Source organism: Pristiophorus japonicus, chromosome 27 (assembly GCF_044704955.1).
Source record: "Pristiophorus japonicus isolate sPriJap1 chromosome 27, sPriJap1.hap1, whole genome shotgun sequence".
Lineage (NCBI taxonomy): Eukaryota > Metazoa > Chordata > Chondrichthyes > Pristiophoridae > Pristiophorus > Pristiophorus japonicus.
The window spans coordinates 8,440,995-8,461,446 of record NC_092003.1 but is presented as its reverse complement, the minus strand read 5'-3'; the positions used below and the strand labels follow the sequence as shown (position 1 = coordinate 8,461,446).

The 20,452-nt window shown below is 55.0% G+C and overlaps 1 protein-coding gene across 1 annotated transcript in view; it reads right to left on the bottom strand.

The window, feature by feature from the left end:
- The window catches only part of LOC139239343 (dapper homolog 2-like), a 25,770-nt gene that overhangs the window by 2,851 nt on the left and 2,467 nt on the right, over nucleotides 1-20,452 (bottom strand). Inside the window, exons 2-3 of the mRNA XM_070868018.1 lie at nucleotides 8,669-9,140; nucleotides 886-1,173 (exon numbers count right to left, since the gene is read on the bottom strand). Coding sequence (XP_070724119.1) covers nucleotides 886-1,173; nucleotides 8,669-9,140 — 760 coding nt within the window. The remainder of the gene's footprint in view (nucleotides 1-885; nucleotides 1,174-8,668; nucleotides 9,141-20,452) is intronic.

Sequence of the window (20,452 nt, the reverse complement as noted above, 5' to 3'; positions counted from 1 at the left end):
CCTCCGAGTGAGCACTCCCGCCTCCAGAGACTAGAGAACATGATCCAAGCTAACACTCCCAGTGCCAGTGCTGAGGGAGCGCCGCACCGTCGGAGGGGCAGTACCGAGGGAACGCCTCACTGTCGGAGGGGCAGGACTGAGGGAGCGCAGTACTGAGGGAGCGCTGCACTGTCGGAGGGGCAGTACTGAGGGAGCGCCGCACTGTCGGAGGGGCAGTACCGAGGGAACGCCTCACTGTCGGAGGGGCAGTACTGAGGGAGCGCCACACTGTCAGAGGTGCCGTCTTACAAATGAAACGTTAAACCAAGGCCACGTCTGCCCTCTCAGGTGGATGTAAAAGATCCCATGGCCACTATTGGAAGAAGAGCAGGGGAGTTCTCCCCTGTATCCTGGGGCCAAAATTTATCCCTCAATCAACCTCATTAAAAAAATATCAGATGATCTGTGTCATTATCACGATGCTGTTTGTGGGACCTTGCGGTGTAAAAATTAGCTGCCGCGTTTCCTACGTTACAACAGTGACTACACGCCAAAAAAGTACTTAATTGATTGTGAAGCACTTTGGGACATCTGAAGGTTGGAAAAGTCACTGTTGCAATACAAGCCTTTCTTTGCAATAGTCCAAGTCTCTGTCTCATTATCACAGACCGCTGCCAACGTAACAGCAACCCTGCAACTCTTTTCTGCACTCCTAGAATGTCTCCCTCGTCTTGGCAACCAGAACTCGATGTGGTGCTCAAGGTGCGGCCTGACCAGACCTGGGAGCTGGTCGCCTGCAGTGTGCATCGCAGGAGGGCTGCTTCAGTTCCAATCGGGTGCCGGCAACACCACGGGAGGGAAGCCATTTACACAGTTATGAGGGGAGCCGGTCGCTACAGCACTTACCGGTTGACACGGGGCGCTGGGAGACCTTTGACCTCCTGTGGGCCCCGCTCACCACGCAGCCGTCGCTGGCCCGCGCCCCCAGGCCGCCCGGGAGCCTCTGCGCGCGCAGGTCCATCAGCCGGACGGTGGCCTCGTCGGTGGACCGGGGCCGGCTCCAGTTGCCGCTGGCCCGGGGCAGCTGGGAGAGGGACTGCATGCTCCAGCGCGAGCCGGAGGGACACTCGCTGTAGACCGAGGTGCAGGAGTTGGAGAGGGAGCACGAGGTGCTGTCACTGACATCATAGAAACCTGAGGGGCAACAGAGAAAGGGAGGTAAGTGAGCAGGCACATCGAAACCTTTCTACCGGGGTCAGTAACCTCCGTTATCCCACCCTTTTCCTCCTCCGCCCACCCTCACTCCTCACCCCCCCCTCACTACCCCCCCTCACACCCCTCCCCTCACTACCCACCCCGATCGTCACTACACCCCCCTCACTCACCCCCTCCCCCTCACTACCCACCCCTCCCCCTCACTACCCACCCCTCCCCCTCACTACCCACCCCTCCCCTCCACTACCCACCTCCCCCTCACTCTCCCACCTCCCCCTCCCCCTCACTCTCCACCCTTCCCCTCCCCCTCACTCTCCCACCCCTCCCCTCCCCTCCCCTTCACTCTCCCACCCCTCCCCTCCCCCTCACTCTCCCACCCCTCCCCTCCCCCTCACTCTCCCACCCCTCCCCTCCCCCTCACTCTCCCACCCCTCCCCTCCCCCTCACTCTCCCACCCCTCCCCTCCCCCTCACTCTCCCACCCCTCCCCTCCCCCTCACTCTCCCACCCCTCCCCTCTCCCTCCCCTCCCCCTTCACTCTCCCACCCCTCCCCTCCCCCCTCACTATCCCACCCCTCCCCTCCCCCTCACTATCCCACCCCTCCCCCTCACTATCCCACCCCTCACTCTCCCACTCCTCCCCTCCCCCTCACTCTCCCTCCCCTCACTATCCCACTCCTCCCCTCCCCCTCACTCTCCCACCCCTCCCCTCCCCTCCCCCTCACTATCCCACCCCTCCCCTCACTCTCCCACCCTCCCCTCCCCCTCACTCTCCCACCCTCCCCTCCCCCTCACTATCCCACCCTCCCCTCCCCCTCCCACTACCTCTCCCCTCCCCCCACTATCTCTCCCCTCCCCCTCCTGTCAGTATTGCCCAGTAAAATCATTGACTGACTACAGCCACATGGTTTTCGCCCCGTGCGGTCGATCTAGTGGAAACGCCTTGCACCACACCCCGCACAATGCAGATAAATGTACCCGACGTGTGTGCATTTACTCAGCAAACAGCGAACACCATTCTGTGACCGACATTGTTTGCACCCAACAATCGAAAAACACACACACGGGCTTTCTGTTATACCCTTTCACCCACAACCGCACAGAAAAAAACAACTCAGAAGCCGATCGGGAGCATTTGAGAGCACGTGTCTATTACTCCATTATTATTTACTCATCAGACATGCGATCAGCCACATCTGGAACCCCAATCATCTGGATTCCCAACCAGCCACATGTCCATAACAATTAGGAGCAGGAGTCGGCCATTCGGCCCCTCGAGCCCGCTCCGCCATTCAATAAGATCACGGCTGATCTGATCTTGGCCTCAACTCCACTTTCCCGCCCGATCCCTTGATTCCCTTAATATCCAAAAATCTATCGATCCCAGCCTTGAATATACTCAGAGACTGAGCCTCCACAGCCCTCTGGGGCAGAGAATTCCAAAGATTTACCACCCTCTGAGTGAAGAAATTCCTCCTCATCTCAGTCCTAAATGGCCGACCCCTTATCCTGAGACTGTGTGACCCCTGGTTCTAGACACCCCAGCCCGGGGGAAACACCCTCTCTGCATCTACCCTGTCAAGCCCTATAAGAATTGTGTCTGTTTCTATGAGATTTAAACTAATATGGCAGGGGGATGGGAACCAATGCAGGGAGACAGAGGGAAACAAAAAGGAGACAAAAGCAAAAGACAGAAAGGAGATGAGGAAAAGTGGAGGGCAGAGAAACCCAAGGCAAAGAACAAAAAGGGCCACTGTACAGCAAAATTCTAAAAGGACAAAGGGTGTTAATAAAACAAGCCTGAAGGCTTTGTGTCTTAATGCAAGGAGTATCCGCAATAAGGTGGATGAATTAATTGTGCAAATAGATGTTAACAAATATGATGTGATTGGGATTACGGAGACGTGGCTCCAGGATGATCAGGGCTGGGAACTCAACATTCAGGGGTATTCAACATTCAGGAAGGATAGAATAAAAGGAAAAGGAGGTGGGGTAGCATTGCTGGTTAAAGAGGAGATTAATGCAATAGTTAGGAAAGACATTAGCTTGGATGATGTGGAATCTATATGGGTAGAGCTGCAGAACACCAAAGGGCAAAAAACGTTAGTAGGAGTTGTGTACAGACCTCCAAACAGTAATAGGGATGTTGGGGAGGGCATCAAACAGGAAATTAGGGGTGCATGCAATAAAGGTGTAGCAGTTATAATGGGTGACTTTAATATGCACATAGATTGGGCTAGCCAAACTGGAAGCAATACGGTAGAGGAGGATTTCCTGGAGTGCATAAGGGATGGTTTTCTAGACCAATATGTTGAGGAACCAACTAGGGGGGAGGCCATCTTAGACTGGGTGTTGTGTAATGAGAGAGGATTAATTAGCAATCTCATTGTGCGAGGCCCCTTGGGGAAGAGTGACCATAATATGGTGGAATTCTGCATTAGGATGGAGAATGAAACAGTAATTTCAGAGACCATGGTCCAGAACTTAAAGAAGGGTAACTTTGAAGGTATGAGGCGTGAATTGGCTAGGATAGATTGGCGAATGATACTTAGGGGGTTGACTGTGGATGGGCAATGGCAGACATTTAGAGACCGCATGGATGAATTACAACAATTGTACATTCCTGTCTGGCGTAAAAATAAAAAAGGGAAGGTGGCTCAACCGTGGCTATCGAGGGAAATCAGGGATAGTATTAAAGCCAAGGAAGTGGCATACAAATTGGCCAGAAATAGCAGCGAACCTGGGGACTGGGAGAAATTTAGAACTCAGCAGAGGAGGACAAAGGGTTTGATTAGGGCAGGGAAAATGGAGTGCGAGAAGAAGCTTGCAGGGAACATTAAGGCGGATTGCAAAAGTTTCTATAGGTATGTAAAGAGAAAAAGGTTGGTGAAGACAAACGTAGGTCCCCTGCAGTCAGAATCAGGGGAAGTCATAACGGGGAACAAAGAAATGGCAGACCAATTGAACAAGTACTTTGGTTCGGTATTCACTAAGGAGGATACAAACAACTTTCCGGATATAAAAGGGGTCAGAGGGTCTAGTAAGGAGGGGGAACTGAGGGAAATCTTTATTAGTCGGGAAATTGTGTTGGGGAAATTGATGGGATTGAAGGCCGATAAATCCCCAGGGCCTGATGGACTGCATCCTAGAGTACTTAAGGAGGTGGCCTTGGAAATAGCAGATGCATTGACAGTCATTTTCCAACATTCCATTGACTCTGGATCAGTTCCTATGGAGTGGAGGGTAGCCAATGTAACCCCACTTTTTAAAAAAGGAGGGAGAGAGAAAACAGGGAATTATAGACCGGTCAGCCTGACCTCAGTAGTGGGTAAAATGATGGAATCAATTATTAAGGATGTCATAGCAGTGCATCTGGAAAATGGTGACATGATAGGTCCAAGTCAGCATGGATTTGTGAAAGGGAAATCATGCTTGACAAATCTTCTGGAATTTTTTGAGGATGTTTCCAGTAAAGTGGACAAAGGAGAACCAGTTGATGTGGTATATTTGGACTTTCAGAAGGCTTTCGACAAGGTCCCACACAAGAGATTAATGTGCAAAGTTAAAGCACATGGGATTGGGGGTAGTGTGCTGACGTGGATTGAGAACTGGTTGTCAGACAGGAAGCAAAGAGTAGGAGTAAACGGGTACTTTTCAGAATGGCAGGCAGTGACTAGTGGAGTGCCGCAAGGTTCTGTGCTGGGGCCCCAGCTGTTTACATTGTACATTAATGATTTAGACGAGGGGATTAAATGCAGTATCTCCAAATTTGCGGATGATACTAAGTTGGGTGGCAGTGTGAGCTGCGAGGAGGATGCTATTAGGCTGCAGAGTGACTTGGATAGGTTAGGTGAGTGGGCAAATGCATGGCAGATGAAGTATAATGTGGATAAATGTGAGGTTATCCACTTTGGTGGTAAAAACAGAGAGACAGACTATTATCTGAATGGTGACAGATTAGGAAAAGGGAAGGTGCAACGAGACCTGGGTGTCATGGTACATCAGTCATTGAAGGTTAGCATGCAGGTACAGCAGGCGGTTAAGAAAGCAAATGGCATGTTGGCCTTCATAGCGAGGGGATTTGAATACAGGGGCAGGGAGGTGTTGCTACAGTTGTACAGGGCCTTGGTGAGGCCACACCTGGAGTATTGTGTACAGTTTTGGTCTCCTAACTTGAGGAAGGACATTCTTGCTATTGAGGGAGTGCAGCAAAGGTTCACCAGACTGATTCCCGGGATGGCGGGACTGACCTATCAAGAAAGACTGGATCAACTGGGCTTGTATTCACTGGAGTTCAGAAGAATGAGAGGGGACCTCATAGAAACGTTTAAAATTCTGACGGGTTTAGACAGGTTAGATGCAGAAAGAATGTTCCCAATGTTGGGGAAGTCCAGAACCAGGGGTCACAGTCTGAGGATAAGGGGTAAGCCATTTAGGACCGAGATAAGGAGAAACTTCTTCACCCAGAGAGTGGTGTACCTGTGGAATTCTCTACCACAGAAAGTAGTTGAGGCCAATTCACTAAATATATTCAAAAGGGAGTTAGATGAAGTCCTTACTACTCGGGGGATAAAGGGTTATGGCGAGAAAGCAGGAAGGGGGTACTGAAGTTTCATGTTCAGCCATGAACTCATTGAATGGCGGTGCAGGCTAGAAGGGCTGAATGGCCTGCTCCTGCACCTATTTTCTATGTTTCTATGTTTCTATCCCCTCTCATTCTTCTAAATTCCAGTGAATATAAGCCTAGTCGATCCAGTCTTTCTTCATATGTCAGTCGTGCCATCCCGGGAATCAGTCTGGTGAACCTTCGCTGCACTCCTTCAATAGCAAGAACGTCCTTCCTCAGATTAGGAGACCAAAACTGAACACAATATTTAAGGTGTGGCCTCACCAAGGCCCTGTACAGCTGCAGTAAGACCTCCCTGCTCCTATACTCAAATCCTCTCGCTATGAAGGCCAACATGCCATTTGCCTTCTTCACCGCCTGCTGTACCTGTATGCCCACTTTCAATGACTGATGTACCATGACACCCAGGTCTCGGTCCACCTCCCCTTTTCCTAATCTGCCGCCATTCAGATAATATTCCGCCTTTCTGTTTTTGCCACCAAAGTGGATAACCTCACCTTTATCCACATTATAAAGGACAACGTGCCATTTACCTTCCTTATTGCTAGCTGTACCTGCCTGCCACTAGCCTGCCTGAACTCTCCAGTTAGTCTGTCCCTCAAATCTCCCTCAACTCTGGCCTAATTTCCCCGGCTTTTGTCCTGAAGTTCTGGGTACTCCCGATGGGGAGTGGATCAGCCTTCAGGGCAGAGACAAAGGATAGGAGAAAGGGCTAGAGACTGGCTCAGCCCGCATCCACCCAGGGGATAGGTCACCACCACGAGGCCAAGAGCTGGTGCGTGTGCCAGAGATCGGACCGCAGGAACAGGAGGAGGCCCATTCAGCCCCTCGAGCCTGTTGCACAGGAACAGGAGGAGGCCCATTCAGCCCCTCGAGACTGTTGCACAGGAACAGGAGCAGGCCCATTCAGCCCATCTAGCCTGTTACCATAGGAACAGGAGGAGGCCCATTCAGCCCCTCGAGCCTGTTACCATAGGAACAGGAGGAGGCCCATTCAGCCCCTCGGGCCTGTTACCATAGTAACAGGAGGAGGCCCATTCAGCCCCTCGAGCCCGTTACCATAGGAACAGGAGGAGGCCCATTCGGCCCCTCGAGCCTGTTCCGCCATTCAATCAGATCGTGGCTGCTCTTGGTTCCGTAACCCTCAATACTCTTACCCAACAAAAAAACTATTGATTGTTAAGTTTTCAATTGACCCTCAGCCTCAACAGCATTTTTGGGGGGAGAGTTTTCCAGATTCCCACTGCCCTTTGTGTGAAGAGGTGTTTCCTGACATCACCCTGAGCGGCCGGGCCCTAATTTTAAGGTGATGCCCCCTTGCTATGGACTCCCCCCACCAGAGGAGACAGTTTCTCTCGATCTACCCCATCGAACCCTTTAATTGTCTAAAACACCTCAATTAGGTCATCCCTTAATCTTCGACACTCGAGGGAATACAGGCCCAGTTTGTGTGATCTGTCCTCTGAATTTAGCCCCTGTATATGGCGCTAATTCTTAACAACAACAACTGATATTTATATAGCGCCTTTAACGTAGTGAAACGTCCCAAGAGGCTTCACAGGAGTGTTATGAGATGAAAAATTTGACATCGAGCCGCATAAGGAGAAATTAGCGCAGGTGACCAAAAGCTGGGTCAAAGAGGTCGGTTTTAAGGTGTGGCTTGAAGGAGGAGAGAGAGGCGGAGAGGTTTAGGGAGGGAGTTCCAGAGCTTGGGGCCCAGGCAACAGAAGGCACGGCCACCGATGGTGGAGCGATTATAATCAGGGATGTTCAGAAGGGCAGAATTGGAGAGCGCAGAGATCTCGGGGGGGGTTGTGGGGCTGGAGGAGATTACAGAGATAGGGAGGGGCGAGGGCCATGGAGGGATTTGTAAACAAGGATGAGAATTTTGAAATCGAGGCGTTGCTGGACCGGGAGCCAATGTAGGTCAGCGAGCACAGGGGGTGATGGGTGAGCGGGACTCGGTGTGAGTTAAGACACGGGGCAGCGAGCACAGGGGGTGATGGGTGAGCGGGACTCGGTGTGAGTTAGGACACGGGGCAGCGAGCACAGGGTGATGGGTGAGCGGGACTCGGTGCGAGTTAGGACACGGGGCAGCGAGCACAGGGGGTGATGGGTGAGCGGGACTCGGTGTGAGTTAGGACACGGGGCAGCGAGCACAGGGGGTGATGGGTGAGCGGGACTCGGTGTGAGTTAAGACACGGGGCAGCGAGCACAGGGGGTGATGGGTGAGCGGGACTCGGTGTGAGTTAGGACACGGGGCAGCGAGCACAGGGTGATGGGTGAGCGGGACTCGGTGCGAGTTAGGACACGGGGCAGTGAGCACAGGGGGTGATGGGTGAGCGGGACTCGGTGTGAGTTAGGACACGGGGCAGCGAGCACAGGGGGTGATGGGTGAGCAGGACTCGGTGCGAGTTAGGACACGGGCAGCGAGCACAGGGGGTGATGGGTGAGCGGGACTCGGTGTGAGTTAGGACACGGGGCAGCGAGCACAGGGGGTGATGGGTGAGCAGGACTCGGTGCGAGTTAGGACACGGGCAGCGAGCACAGGGGGTGATGGGTGAGCGGGACTCGCTGCGAGTTAGGACACGGGGTCAGCGAGCACAGGGGGTGATGGGTGAGCGGGACTCGGTGCGAGTTCGGACAGGGGCCAGCCGAGTTTTGGATCACTAGTTTACGTGGGGTAGAATGTGAGAGGCCGGCCAGGAGTGCGTTGGAATAGTCAAGTCTAGAGGGAACAAAGGCACGGATGAGGGCTTCAGCAGCGGAAGAGCGGAGGCAGGGGCGGAGACTGGCGATGTTACGGAGGTATTATCACCACGTGGCCCCCTCCTGCCCCCACAATCACCTGAGCTGGGCCGGGAATCGGAGTCCGGACTGTCCAGAGGCCCGTCGACTAGCTGCATCCCCGAGCCCAGCCGCTTCAGCTCGCCCGAGCCGCGGTCCGTCTCCTGGGGCCCGGGGGTGGTCTCGGCCGGACCGGCGGAGGCCGAGAACAGGCGCTCCTTGCCCGGGACCGGTGCCATTCCGCGCGGGTCTTCGGCCGCCAAGCTTGCGGGTGGAGAGGCTCCCGGCCTGGCGGGTGACGGGCAGACCCTCACCGCCCCTTCTGCGGGGGTCCCGCTGCTGCCGCCGCGTGGTGCCCCTCCCGGCCCACCAGCGGCCTCTGGGCGGGAGAGATTGGCGGCCAGGGCCAGGTCAGAGTTCGGTGCCCCCGGGTCGGGATAGGCATGGCGCTGCCCGATGCTGCCCAGGTAAATCTCCGGCACCCGTCGATGTAGCTGATGTGCCTCCAATTCCTCAGGTCCCCGCGACAGAGACTGTGAAGATAAAAATAAGCACAAACTGGCATCAGACTAATGTCCTTTAGGGAAGGAAATCTGCCGCCCTTAGCCCGGTCTGGCTGCTGCGTGACCCCAGACCCCACCGCGATGTGGTTGTCTCTTAACTGCCCATCTGAAATGGCCCAGCGAGACACACACTGGGTTCCAGTCCTTCCTCCCGCGACTTGAGCACAAACAAATCTAGGCTGATACTCCCAATGCAGTGCTGAGAAAGCGCCGTACTGTCGGAGGTGCAGTGCTGAGGGAGCGCCATACTGCGCTGTCGGAGGGGCAGTGCTGAGGGAGCGCCGTACTGCACTGTCGGAGAGGCAGTGCTGAGGGAGCGCCGTACTATCGGAGGGGCAGTACTGAGGGAGCGCCGTACTGTGCTGTCGGAGGGGCAGTGCTGAGGGAGCGCCGTACTGCGCTGTCGGAGAGGCAGTGCTGAGGGAGCGCCGTACTGTCGGAGGGGCAGTACTGAGGGAGTGCCGTACTGCACTGTCGGAGGGGCAGTGCTGAGGGAGCGCCGTACTGTGCTGACGGAGGGGCAGTGCTGAGGGAGCGCCGTACTGTGCTGTCGGAGGGGCAGTGCTGAGGGAGCGCCGTACTGCGCTGTCAGAGGGGCAGTACTGAGGGAGTGCCGCACTGTCAGAGGGGCAGTACTGAGGGAGTGCCGCACTGTCGGAGGGACGGTTTTGAGGGAGCGCGGCACTGTCGGAGGGGCAGTACTGAGGGAGCGCCGCACTGTCGGAGGGGCAGTACTGAGGGAGCGCGGCACTCTCGGAGGGGCAGTACTGAGGGAGCGTGGCACTGTCGGAGGGGCAGTACTGAGGGAGCGCCGCACTGTCGGAGGGGCAGTACTGAGGGAGTGCCGCACTGTCGGAGGGGCAGTACTGAGGGAGCGCCGCACTGTCGGAGGGGCAGTACTGAGGGAGTGCGGCACTGTCGGAGGTGTCATCTTTCGGATGAGACGTTAAACCGAGGCGCCGACTGCTCTCTCAAGTGGACGTAAAAGATCCCACGGCCACTATTGGAAGAAGAGCAGGGGAGTTCTCCCCGGTGTCCTGGGGCCAATATTTATCCCTCAACCAACATCACTAAAACAGATGATCTGGGTCATTATCACATTGCTGTTTGTGGGAGCTTGCTGTGCGCAAATCAGCTGCTGCGTTTCCCACATTCTACACTGCAAAAGTACTTCATTGGCTGTAAAGCGCTTATAGACACCTGGTGGTCGTGAAAGGCGCTATATAAATCCAAGTTTTTCAGTTGTACAGAACTGCAATGCAAAACACCACTGTCTCCTCGAGGGCGATTAGGGATGGGCAATAATTAATTGCTGGCCGTGCCAGCCATGCCCACATCCCAGGAACAAATAAATAAAAGGAAGCTGGGTCCATGATGTGTCCATTTGGCTCAGTCAGCAGCTGTTGCACTCCCGGATCCACCGCTCGAGGTTTGAATCTGTAATGTATTTGCTTCATGGGCTCATTGCTATACATTTGCTGTAAAGAACGAGCTGGTTTACTCGCAAAGAACATCAGAAATAGGAGCAGGAGTAGGCCATTCGGCCCCTCGAGCCTGCTCCACCATTTAATACGATCATGGCTGATCCGATCATGGACTCAGCTCCACTTCCCTGCCCGGCCTTTATTCTCTTATCGGTTAAGAAACTGTCTATCTCTGTCTTAAATTTATTCAATGTCCCAGCTTCCACAGCTCTCTGAGGCAGCGAATTCCACAGATTTACAACCCCCAGAGGAGAAGAAATTTCTCTTCATCTCAGTTTTAAATGGGTGGCCCCTTATTCTAAGATCATGCCCCCTAGTTCTAGTCTCCCCCATCAGTGGAAACATCCTCTCTGAATCCACCTTGTCAAGCCCCCTCATAATCTTATACATTTCGATAAGATCACCTCTCATTCTTCTGAATTCCAATGAGTAGAGGCCCAACCTACTCAACCTTTCCTCATAAGTCAACCCCCTCATCCCCGGAATCAACCGAGTGAATCTTCTCTGAACTGCCTCCAAAGCAAGTATATCCTTTCGTAAATATGGAAACCAAAACTGCATGCAGTACTCCAGGTTTAACAATTGCACTGCACATTACCAGTTCATCCACCAGGCTCACAACCACCTGCCCCATCGTAGATCCCCCGAACCCAACTGGCCGGGGTTTTATTGAGTCTTCTGAACATCACGTGACTGGCTAAGCCACTCCCAACTCAACAGCTCTACAACTATTTTTGTATAACTTTAAATCAAATGCTCCATTTTTTAAGGGCACCAAAACTCACAAATTAACTATCAGACATTAAAAGGAACAGTGTCAAATCAAATTAAAATGTTGTTCCCTGTTGAGTTGATGCACTCCAGTCCCTCCGGCGCCCACCTCTCGCGGAAGGGCCGCGAGCGTACCGGTGGACACCGCGTGCTCCATCTCCAAGGACACCCTGGCGCGGATGTAACCGTGGAAGAGAGGCAGGCAGTCGGGCTGAACGACCGCCCGCTGCCTGGACCGGCTGATGGCCCCCTTGGCAAGGCCCAGGAGCAGTCCTACGAGGAGGCCCTCGGACCTACCCGCTCCCCTCCGCACAGGGTGCCCAAAGATCAGGAGTGTGGGACTGAAGTGCAACCAGAAATTGAGGAGCAGCCCCTTTAAATAATGGAACAGGGGCTGCAACCTCGTACATTCAATAAAAACGTGGAACACGGACTCTTCCAGACCGCAGAAATTGCAGGCAGCCTGGGAGCCCGTGAACCGGCTTAGAAATTTGTTGCACGGGACTGCTCCGTGCACCACCCTCCAGGCCAAGTCCCCGATAAATAGTGGGTGGACTCCCACGTAGAGTGCACTCCATCGGGGACCCCCGCCTCCTCCGGACAGCAAGATGAGGCAACAACTCTACAAACCTGTGAGCTTAAGAACATGTGCATAGATTACAGAATCCATCTTCCATCCCTCAAGCAGGTAATCTCTGTAATCTCCTCCAGCCCCACAACCCCCCCCGAGATCTCAGCGCTCCTCTAATTGTGCCCTCTCGAGCATCCCTGATTATAATTGCTCAACCATTGGTGGCCGTGCCTTCAGCTGCCTGGGCCCCAAGCTCTGGAACTCCCTCCCTGAACCTCTCTGCCTCGCTCTCTGCCTTGAAGACGCTCCTTAAAAGCTGCCTTATTAACCAAGCTTTAGGTCGCCTGCGCTAATTTCTCCTCATATGGATGGAGCTGGCACACAAGCCTCAACAAAGAGAGGGACAGATTGAACACTGAGCACCGAGCTTATGGTGGGTGCGAGCAGTGTTAACTTGAAAGGTGTTTAAAAAACAATTCAGTCGATATTGCCAGATTGGCAGACTCTGGAGAGAGAGATTGTTGAGCAGAAGATTAATGGTGTTTAGAGTCGGTCACTGGTGACGGAACCACTTTGAGGGGGTGGGGTGCAGATTGGGGGGTTTATATATAGACTAACGGATACCCGGGAGTGAGTTACAGGCTGGAATCTAATCGAGGTGTTCATGGGGGTTTATATATAGAATAACGGATACCCGGGAGTAAGTTACAGACTGGAATCTAATCGAGGGGTTCAGGGGTTTATATATAGAATAACGCTTACCCGAGAGTTACAGGCTGGAATCTAATCGAGGGATTTATATATAGAATAACAGATACCCGGGAGTAGGTTACAGGCTGGAATCTAATCGAGGGGTTCGGGGGGTTTATATGTAGAATAACGGATACCCGGTAGTGAGTTACAGGCTGGAATCTAATCGAGAGGTTTGGGGGGGGGGTTTATATATAGAATAACAGATACCCGGGAGTGAGTTACAGGCTGGAATCTAATCGAGGGGTTCAGGGAGTTTATACATAGAATAACAGATACCCGGGAGTGAGTTACAGGCTGGAATCTAATCGAGGGGTTCGGGGGGTTTATATATAGATTAACAGATACCCAGGAGTGAGTTACAGGCTGGAATCTAATCGAGGGGTTTTGGGGGTTTATATATAGAATAACATACCCGGGAGTGAATTACAGGCTGGAATCTAATCGAGGGGTTCAGGGGGTTTATATATAGAATAACATACCCGGGAGTGAGTTACAGGCTGGAATCTAATTGAGGGGTTCAGGGGGTTTATATATAGAATAACATGCACCCGGGAGTGAGTTACAGGCTGGAATCTAATCGAGGGGTTCAGGGGGTTTATATATAGAATAACATGCACCCGGGAGTGAGTTACAGGCTGGAATCTAATCGAGGGGTTCAGGGGGGGTTTATATATACAATAACAGATACCCGGGAGTAGGTTACAGGCTGGAATCTAATCGAGGGTTTCAGGGGGGGGTTATATATACAATAACAGATACCCGGGAGTAGGTTACAGGCTGGAATCTAATCGAGGGGTTCAGGGGGTTTATATATACAATAACAGATACCCGGGAGTAGGTTACAGGCTGGAATCTAATCGAGGGGTTCGGGGGGTTTATATATAGAATAACCGATACCCGGGAGTGAGTTACAGGCTGGAATCTAATCGAGGGGTTCAGGGGGTTTATATATAGAATAACAGATACCCGGGAGTAGGTTGCAGGCTGGAATCTAATCGAGGGGTTCGGGGGGTTTATATATAGAATAACCGATACCCGGGAGTGAGTTACAGGCTGGAATCTAATCGAGGGGTTCAGGGGGTTTATATATACAATAACAGAGTACAGCTGCTGCAGTGACGAGCAGTTATGCGAAAGCGGTGATTAAATTGCTGGCTGATTCCGACACTAGGTACACATTGTTCTGCGGTGTCAGGTGCTGAGAGCCAAGCCTCGGCCCTGGAGTTTCATGGGCCCTTATCTGATTGCCAGATATTTACCTGTGAGGGCAGACTGGCGCGCTTCAACAAACTCAGGGCCCAGTGATAGAGACCAGTAATTATTTCGTCAGCATCTGCTGCAGCTTGGGAAACCTCTTATCTGCAAATTAGCCCAGAGAAACAACCAGGAGCCCGATCCCTTTTTTCGCCCGGCAGCAACTCGAATTCTTTAACTCTTTCCCTGCACCTCCGCCAACCAAACCCATTCACAGCAACCATCGTACCCGCTTATTCACAGGCTCCCACCAAGCGCCTGTCTTTCCCACGCGGCCCTTTGTAGTTGGGCACTTCGACTGTGGGAGGCATCACCGCCAGGTTTAGTGAACCCTAGCCAGGGTTTCGTGAGCTGCGGGGGGAGGGAATGGGGTGGGGAAAGGGGTTGGGGGGAAGGGGGAAAGGTCACTACGAGGCTGCTGACTTGCGCCCTGCTAAACGCACTGCTCTGACAGCACAGCGCCTCGGAACCCGATTCAGGCGGGAGAAAGGCAACCAGCCCCGCGCGTTACCTGGCCCGCATCCCCACCGCGATCCAGGCTTGGCGTCCCCAGCTCGGCTCCTCACCGGCTCCCCCCCCACCTCAGCCCTCTCTTCCCCCCCCCCCCCCAACCCCACCTGACATAAACACCGACTAGTCCCGAACTCCGCCCTCCCCACACGCTCCCCCTCATATAAATCCTGGTGTCCCCCACACCCCCCCCCCCCCCCGACTCCACCTCCCCATGTCCCACCGGTTCCACCGAATGTCCCTTTCCCTCAGTCCGGGGCACTGGCAAAGGAAGGAGCATTGCCCCCCAGGAGAGAATGTCCCCTCCCCCCCCCACACACAACGCTTCGCCTCCAATTATCCCCTGCAGGATCTTCTCCTCCCACCCGCGAGGGTGAGGCCCATTGCTTCACGCCTGGCTGCGCCTTTAATTAAAGGGGCCACGCGGGTCCCCAGAGGCCGTGCCGTGCCCCGCTCCTGGTGCGGTGCCGGAAGACCAGGCCTCGGCTGGGGAGAGAAGGGGTTAACTGGCAGGCCGCCTGGCCCAGGCTGGTGCTGATGATGAGGCCCCAGTGACCCGAGCGAGGTCTGCCTGCGGGCAACTTGAGTGCTCCTGCTCCCTGCAAGGATCCTGTTTGTTTTGTCCCAATCCCGCTGCACTGTCCTCTCACAATGGAATCCGACAACGCAGCAGGGTGGGAATGAGCCGCGTTACTGGAGCTTGAATGCTCAGCGCCCTCTTCCCCAGGGCTTTGGTTCCAGGTAGCCCCTCGCGCAGGCCCGTGGGGAGGGGGGAGCGAGACACGGGTTCCACGATGCGCTTATGTCCCCGGTAACCGCCGCAGCTCGCGGCCGCTTGACTCGGGGCCGTGTCGCCGACCCTGCGGGGGGGGGAGGGGAAGAGGCCGCAGATATTTTCACCACGCCCTCCGATCGCTACGCGGTGTCGGGAAGGCGGGACAGGGCGCAGTGCGTGCGGCGTGGGAGGACCGGCGGTCCGAGACACAGACCGCCGTCCCTCACCTCGGGCCGATACCCTCGTCAGCACGACGGGAGCCGCGCGTTGCTACGAGGAGAGGCGGCCCGGTACGTTTCTGGGGCAATGAAAGAAAGACTTGTATTTATATAGCGCCTATCACCACCTGTTTTAGCGATGTTGGTTGAGGGATAAATATTGGCCCCAGAACACCGGGGAGAACTTCCCTGCTCTTCTTTGAACATGGGATCTTTTACATCTCATCTGAAAGATGACACCTCCGACAGTGCGGGGCTCCCTCAGTACCGCCCCTCCGACAGCGCAGTACGGCGCTCCCTCAGCACTACCCCTCTGACAGTGCGGGGCTCCCTCAGTACTGCCCCTCCGACAGTACGAGGCTCTCTCAGCATTGCCCCTCCGACAGTGCGAGGCTCTCTCAGCATTGCCCCTCCGACAGTGCGGCGCTCCCTCAGTACCGCCCCTCCGACAGTGCGGCGCTCCCTCAGTACCGCCCCTCCGACAGTGCGGGGCTCCCTCAGTACTGCCCCTCCGACAGTGCGGGGCTCCCTCAGTACCGCCCCTCCGACAGTGCGGGGCTCCCTCAGTACCGCCCCTCCGACAGTGCGGCGCTCCCTCAGCACTGCCCCTCTGACAGTGCGGGGCTCCTTCAGTACCGCCCCTCCGGCAGTGCGGCGCTCCCTCAGTACCGCCCCTCCGACAGTGCGGGGCTCCCTCAGTACCGCCCCTCCGACAGTGCGGCGCTCCCTCAGCACTGCCCCTCTGACAGTGCGGGGCTCCTTCAGTACCGCCCCTCCGACAGTGCGGCGCTCCCTCAGTACCGCCCCTCCGACAGTGTGGCGCTCCCTCAGCACTGCCCCTCTGACAGTGCGGGGCTCCCTCAGTACCGCCCCTCCGGCGCTCCCTCAGTACTGCCCCTCCGACAGTGCGGCGCTCCCTCAGTACTGCCCCTCCGACAGCGCAGTACGGCGCTCCCTCAGCACTACCCCTCCGACAGTGCGGCGCTCCCTCAGTTCTGCCCCTCCGACAGTGCGGGGCTCCCTCAGCACTGCACTGAGAGTGTGGGGCTGGATTATGGCATGCGTAGCGGGGGCACACTAGGATCCGCGACCCACTGCCTCAGAGCCGAGAGAGAGTGCGGACCCCATGGAGCCTTGGCTGGCATCACTTGGGATCGAGCTGGAGCGTGCCGCCAGCCAGCGAAGGCACTCCCTCTCGCCCGAGGCACCAGGGCAATGAGATTTGCATTGATAGTATATATTTAAAGGAGGACTTAAGTTGTTCGGGCACTGCAGCATGAACCCTAATTGATATTTACACCCAGAAGATAGCTCGGAGGCACCGATTCAGTGATCAGCTCAAGCTCTGACGAGACAATGTCAGACATGCGAACGATTAAGGGATTAACATCCATCAAGCTCCAATGGGTGTGTCACTCTGCACCCTATACTTAAGAGAAAACTACCCCCCCCTTGTACACAGGCAGGCTCTGGAATCTGGATGGGTGGGGGAGAGGAATAGACGATAACCTGTGTGCGCACTCTAGTCGTGCAGTCACTGCCCCAGGGCCCCACGTCGAGATAGCTGAAGTTTTCTTTTATACTCTCAATCTCGTCGATGGCAAGGAAGGCCTCCCCAGGTACTCCTCCAGAAGGTGCTGCTGGGCATCATTCAGTGTTTACAGGCGCAGAAACCGGCCATTTGGCCCTTACAGGCCGATCCTGTACACCGGCCACCCTCCAACCCCGACCTCATCCCACGCCCCCTCAACACGTCTACCGCTTGTAGAATAGAATTACAGAAATTTACAGCACGGAAGGGGGCCATTTTGGCCCATCGTGTCCACTCCAGCCGACCAAGAGCTACCCAGCCTAATCCCACTTTCCCGCTCTCGGTCCGTAGCCCTGTCAGTTACAAGTGCACATCCAGGTACTGTTTAAATGTGGTGAGGGTTTCTGCCTCTACCACCCTTTCAGGCAGTGAGTTCCGCCCCACACCCCCACCGCCTTCTGGGTGAAGACATTTCCCCTCAAATACCCTCTAAACCTCCCCCCGATTACTTTAAATCTGTGCCCCCTGGTTGTTGGCCCCTCTACCAAGGGAAACAGGTCCGTCCTATCCACTCTATCCAGGCCCTCATAATTTTATACACAATCAGGTCTCCCCTCAGCCTCTTCTGTTCCAAAGAAAACAACCCCAACCTATCCAATCTTTCCTCATCGCTAAAATTCTCCCGTCCTGGCAACATCCTCATAAATCTCCTCTGTACCCTATCCTTTCCCCCCTCATGTGTTTGTCCAGCTTCCCCTTAAATGCATCGATACTATTCGCCTCAACCCCTCCCTGTGGCAGCGAGTTCCACATTCTCACCCCTCTCTGGGTGAAGAAGTTTATCCGGAATTACCCATTGGGATTTATCAGTGACTGTCTGATATTGATGGCCCCTAGTTCTGGTCTTACCACAAGTGGAAACATCCTCTCTACGTCTAATCTAGACAGGGGGAGTTCTCCCCGGTGTCCTGGGGCCAATATTTATCCCTCAATCAACATAACAAAAACAGATGATCTGGGTCATTATCACAGCACTGTGTGTGGGAGCTTGCTGTGCACAAATTGGCTGCCGCGTTTCCCACATTACAACAGCGACTACACTCCAAAAGTACTTCATTGGCTGTAAAGCGCTTTGAGACGTCCGGTGGTCGTGAAAGGCGCTATATAAATGCAAGTCTTTCTTTCTATCGAACCCCTTTCATAATCTTAAAGGCCTCTACCAGGCCACCCCTCAGTTTAGCCACGAGAGTCCCAGCCTTTCCGGGTAGGCAGAACCTTTACACCCTTGCAAATCTTTCTCGCAGCTTCTCCAGCGCCTCAGCATACTTTTTGCAATCTGGAGACCAGAATTGAGCACGTTACTCCAAGAGTGGTCTGACCGAGGTCCCTTCTCCCTGAACCGCTGCAGTCCGTGTGGTGAAGGTGCTCCCACAGGACTGTTGGGGAGGGAGACTCAGCGACTTCCACACGGCACAACACCAGGGCTGGTAGGGCACCCAGCCATCGTCTCTCAGTACTGGCGCTGAAGTGTCAGTCGTGGCTCACAGGGCAGCACTCACTCATTCTCGCCTCGGAGTCAGAAGGCCGTGGGTTCAAGTCCCGCTCCAGAGGGGCGGTACTGAGGGAGCGCCGTACTGTCCGAGGGGCGGTACTGAGGGAGCGCCGTACTGTGCTGTCGGAGGGGCGGTACTGAGGGAGCGCCGTACTGTCGGAGGGGCGGTACTGAGGGAGCGCCGTACTGTGCTGTCGGAGGGGCAGTTACTGAGGGAGCGCCGCACTGTCAGAGGGGCAGTACTGAGGGAGCGCCGTACTGTGCTGTCGGAGGGGCAGTTACTGAGGGAGCGCCGCACTGTCGGAGGGGCAGTACTGAGGGAGCGCCGTACTGTGCTGTCGGAGTTGCAGTACTGAGGGAGCGCCGGACTGTCGGAGGGGCAGTACTGATGGAGCGCCGTACTGCGCTGTCGGAGGGGCAGTACTGAGGGAGCGCCGCACTGTCGGAGGGGCAGTACTGAGGGAGCCCCGCACTGTCGGAGGGGCAGTACTGAGGGAGCGCCGTACTGTGCTGTCGGAGGGGCAGTTCTGAGGGAGCGCCGCACTGTCGGAGGGGCGGTACTGAGGGAGCGCCGGACTGTCGGAGGGGCAGTACTGAGGGAGCGCCATACTGCGCTGTTGGAGGGGCAGTACTGAGGGAGCGCCGCACTGTCGGAGGGGCAGTACTGTGCTGTCGGAGGGGCAGTTCTGAGGGAGCGCCGCCCTGTCGGAGGGGCGGTACTGAGGGAGTGCCGGACTGTCGGAGGGGCATTACTGAGGGAGCGCCGTACTGCGCTGTCAGAGGGGCAGTGCTGAGGGAGCGCCGCACTGTCGGAGGTGCCGTCTTTCGGATGAGGTGTTAATCTGAGGCCCCGTCAGCCCTCTCAACTGAACGTAAATGATCCCAAAGCAATATTTTGAAGAAGAGCAGGGGAGTTGTTCCCGGTGTCCTGGGGCCAATATTTATCCCCCAAGCAACGTATCAGAAACAGATGATCTGGGTCATTATCACATTGCTGTGTGTGGGAGCTTGCTGTGCGTAAATTGGCGTTTCCCACATTACAACAGTGACTGCACTCCACAAAAAAGTACTTCATTGGCTGTAAAGCGCTTTGAGACGTCCAGTGGTCGTGAAAGGCGCTATATAAATGCAAGTCTTTCTTTTCTTGTCAAGCATGGAGCCATGATCGAGGGGTTGTTGGGGAGCTGGGGGATGATGCTTTGACATTGAGCCAGTCTGCACAGGCTCATTGTGTGTGTCCAGCTCTGGGCACCGACCCTCAGGGAAGATATATCAGCATCGGAGGTGGGGCAGTGCCGATTCACCAGAACGATACCAGGGCATAAAGGGTTAAATATGAAGGTTAAACACACTAGCCTCGTGTTCCCTTGAGTTTAGAAGGTTAAGAGGGCATAATCTAATTGAGGTGTTTACAAATGATAAGGGGTTTCGATAGTGTAGATAGAGAGAAACGATTTCCTCTATCACAGTGTTAGCAGTGGCTCAGTGAGCACCACACGTCAGGAGGTTGTGGGTTCAAGAGCCCGCACTGTTGGAGGGGCAGTACTGAGGGAGCGCCGCATTGTCGGAGGGGCAATACTGAGGGAGTGCTGCACTGTCGGAGGGGCTGTACTGAGGGAGCACTGCACTGTCGGAGGGGCAATACTGAGGGAGCGCCGCATTGTCAGAGGGGCAATACTGAGGGAATGCCGCACTGTCGGAGGGGCAGTACTGAGGGAGCACCACACTGTCGGAGGGGCAGTACTGAGGGACGCCGCACTGTCGGAGGGGCAGTACTGAGGGAGCGCCGCACTGTCGGAGAGGCAGTACTGAGGGAGCGCCGCACTGTCAGAGGGGCAGTACTGAGGGAGCGCCGCACTGTCG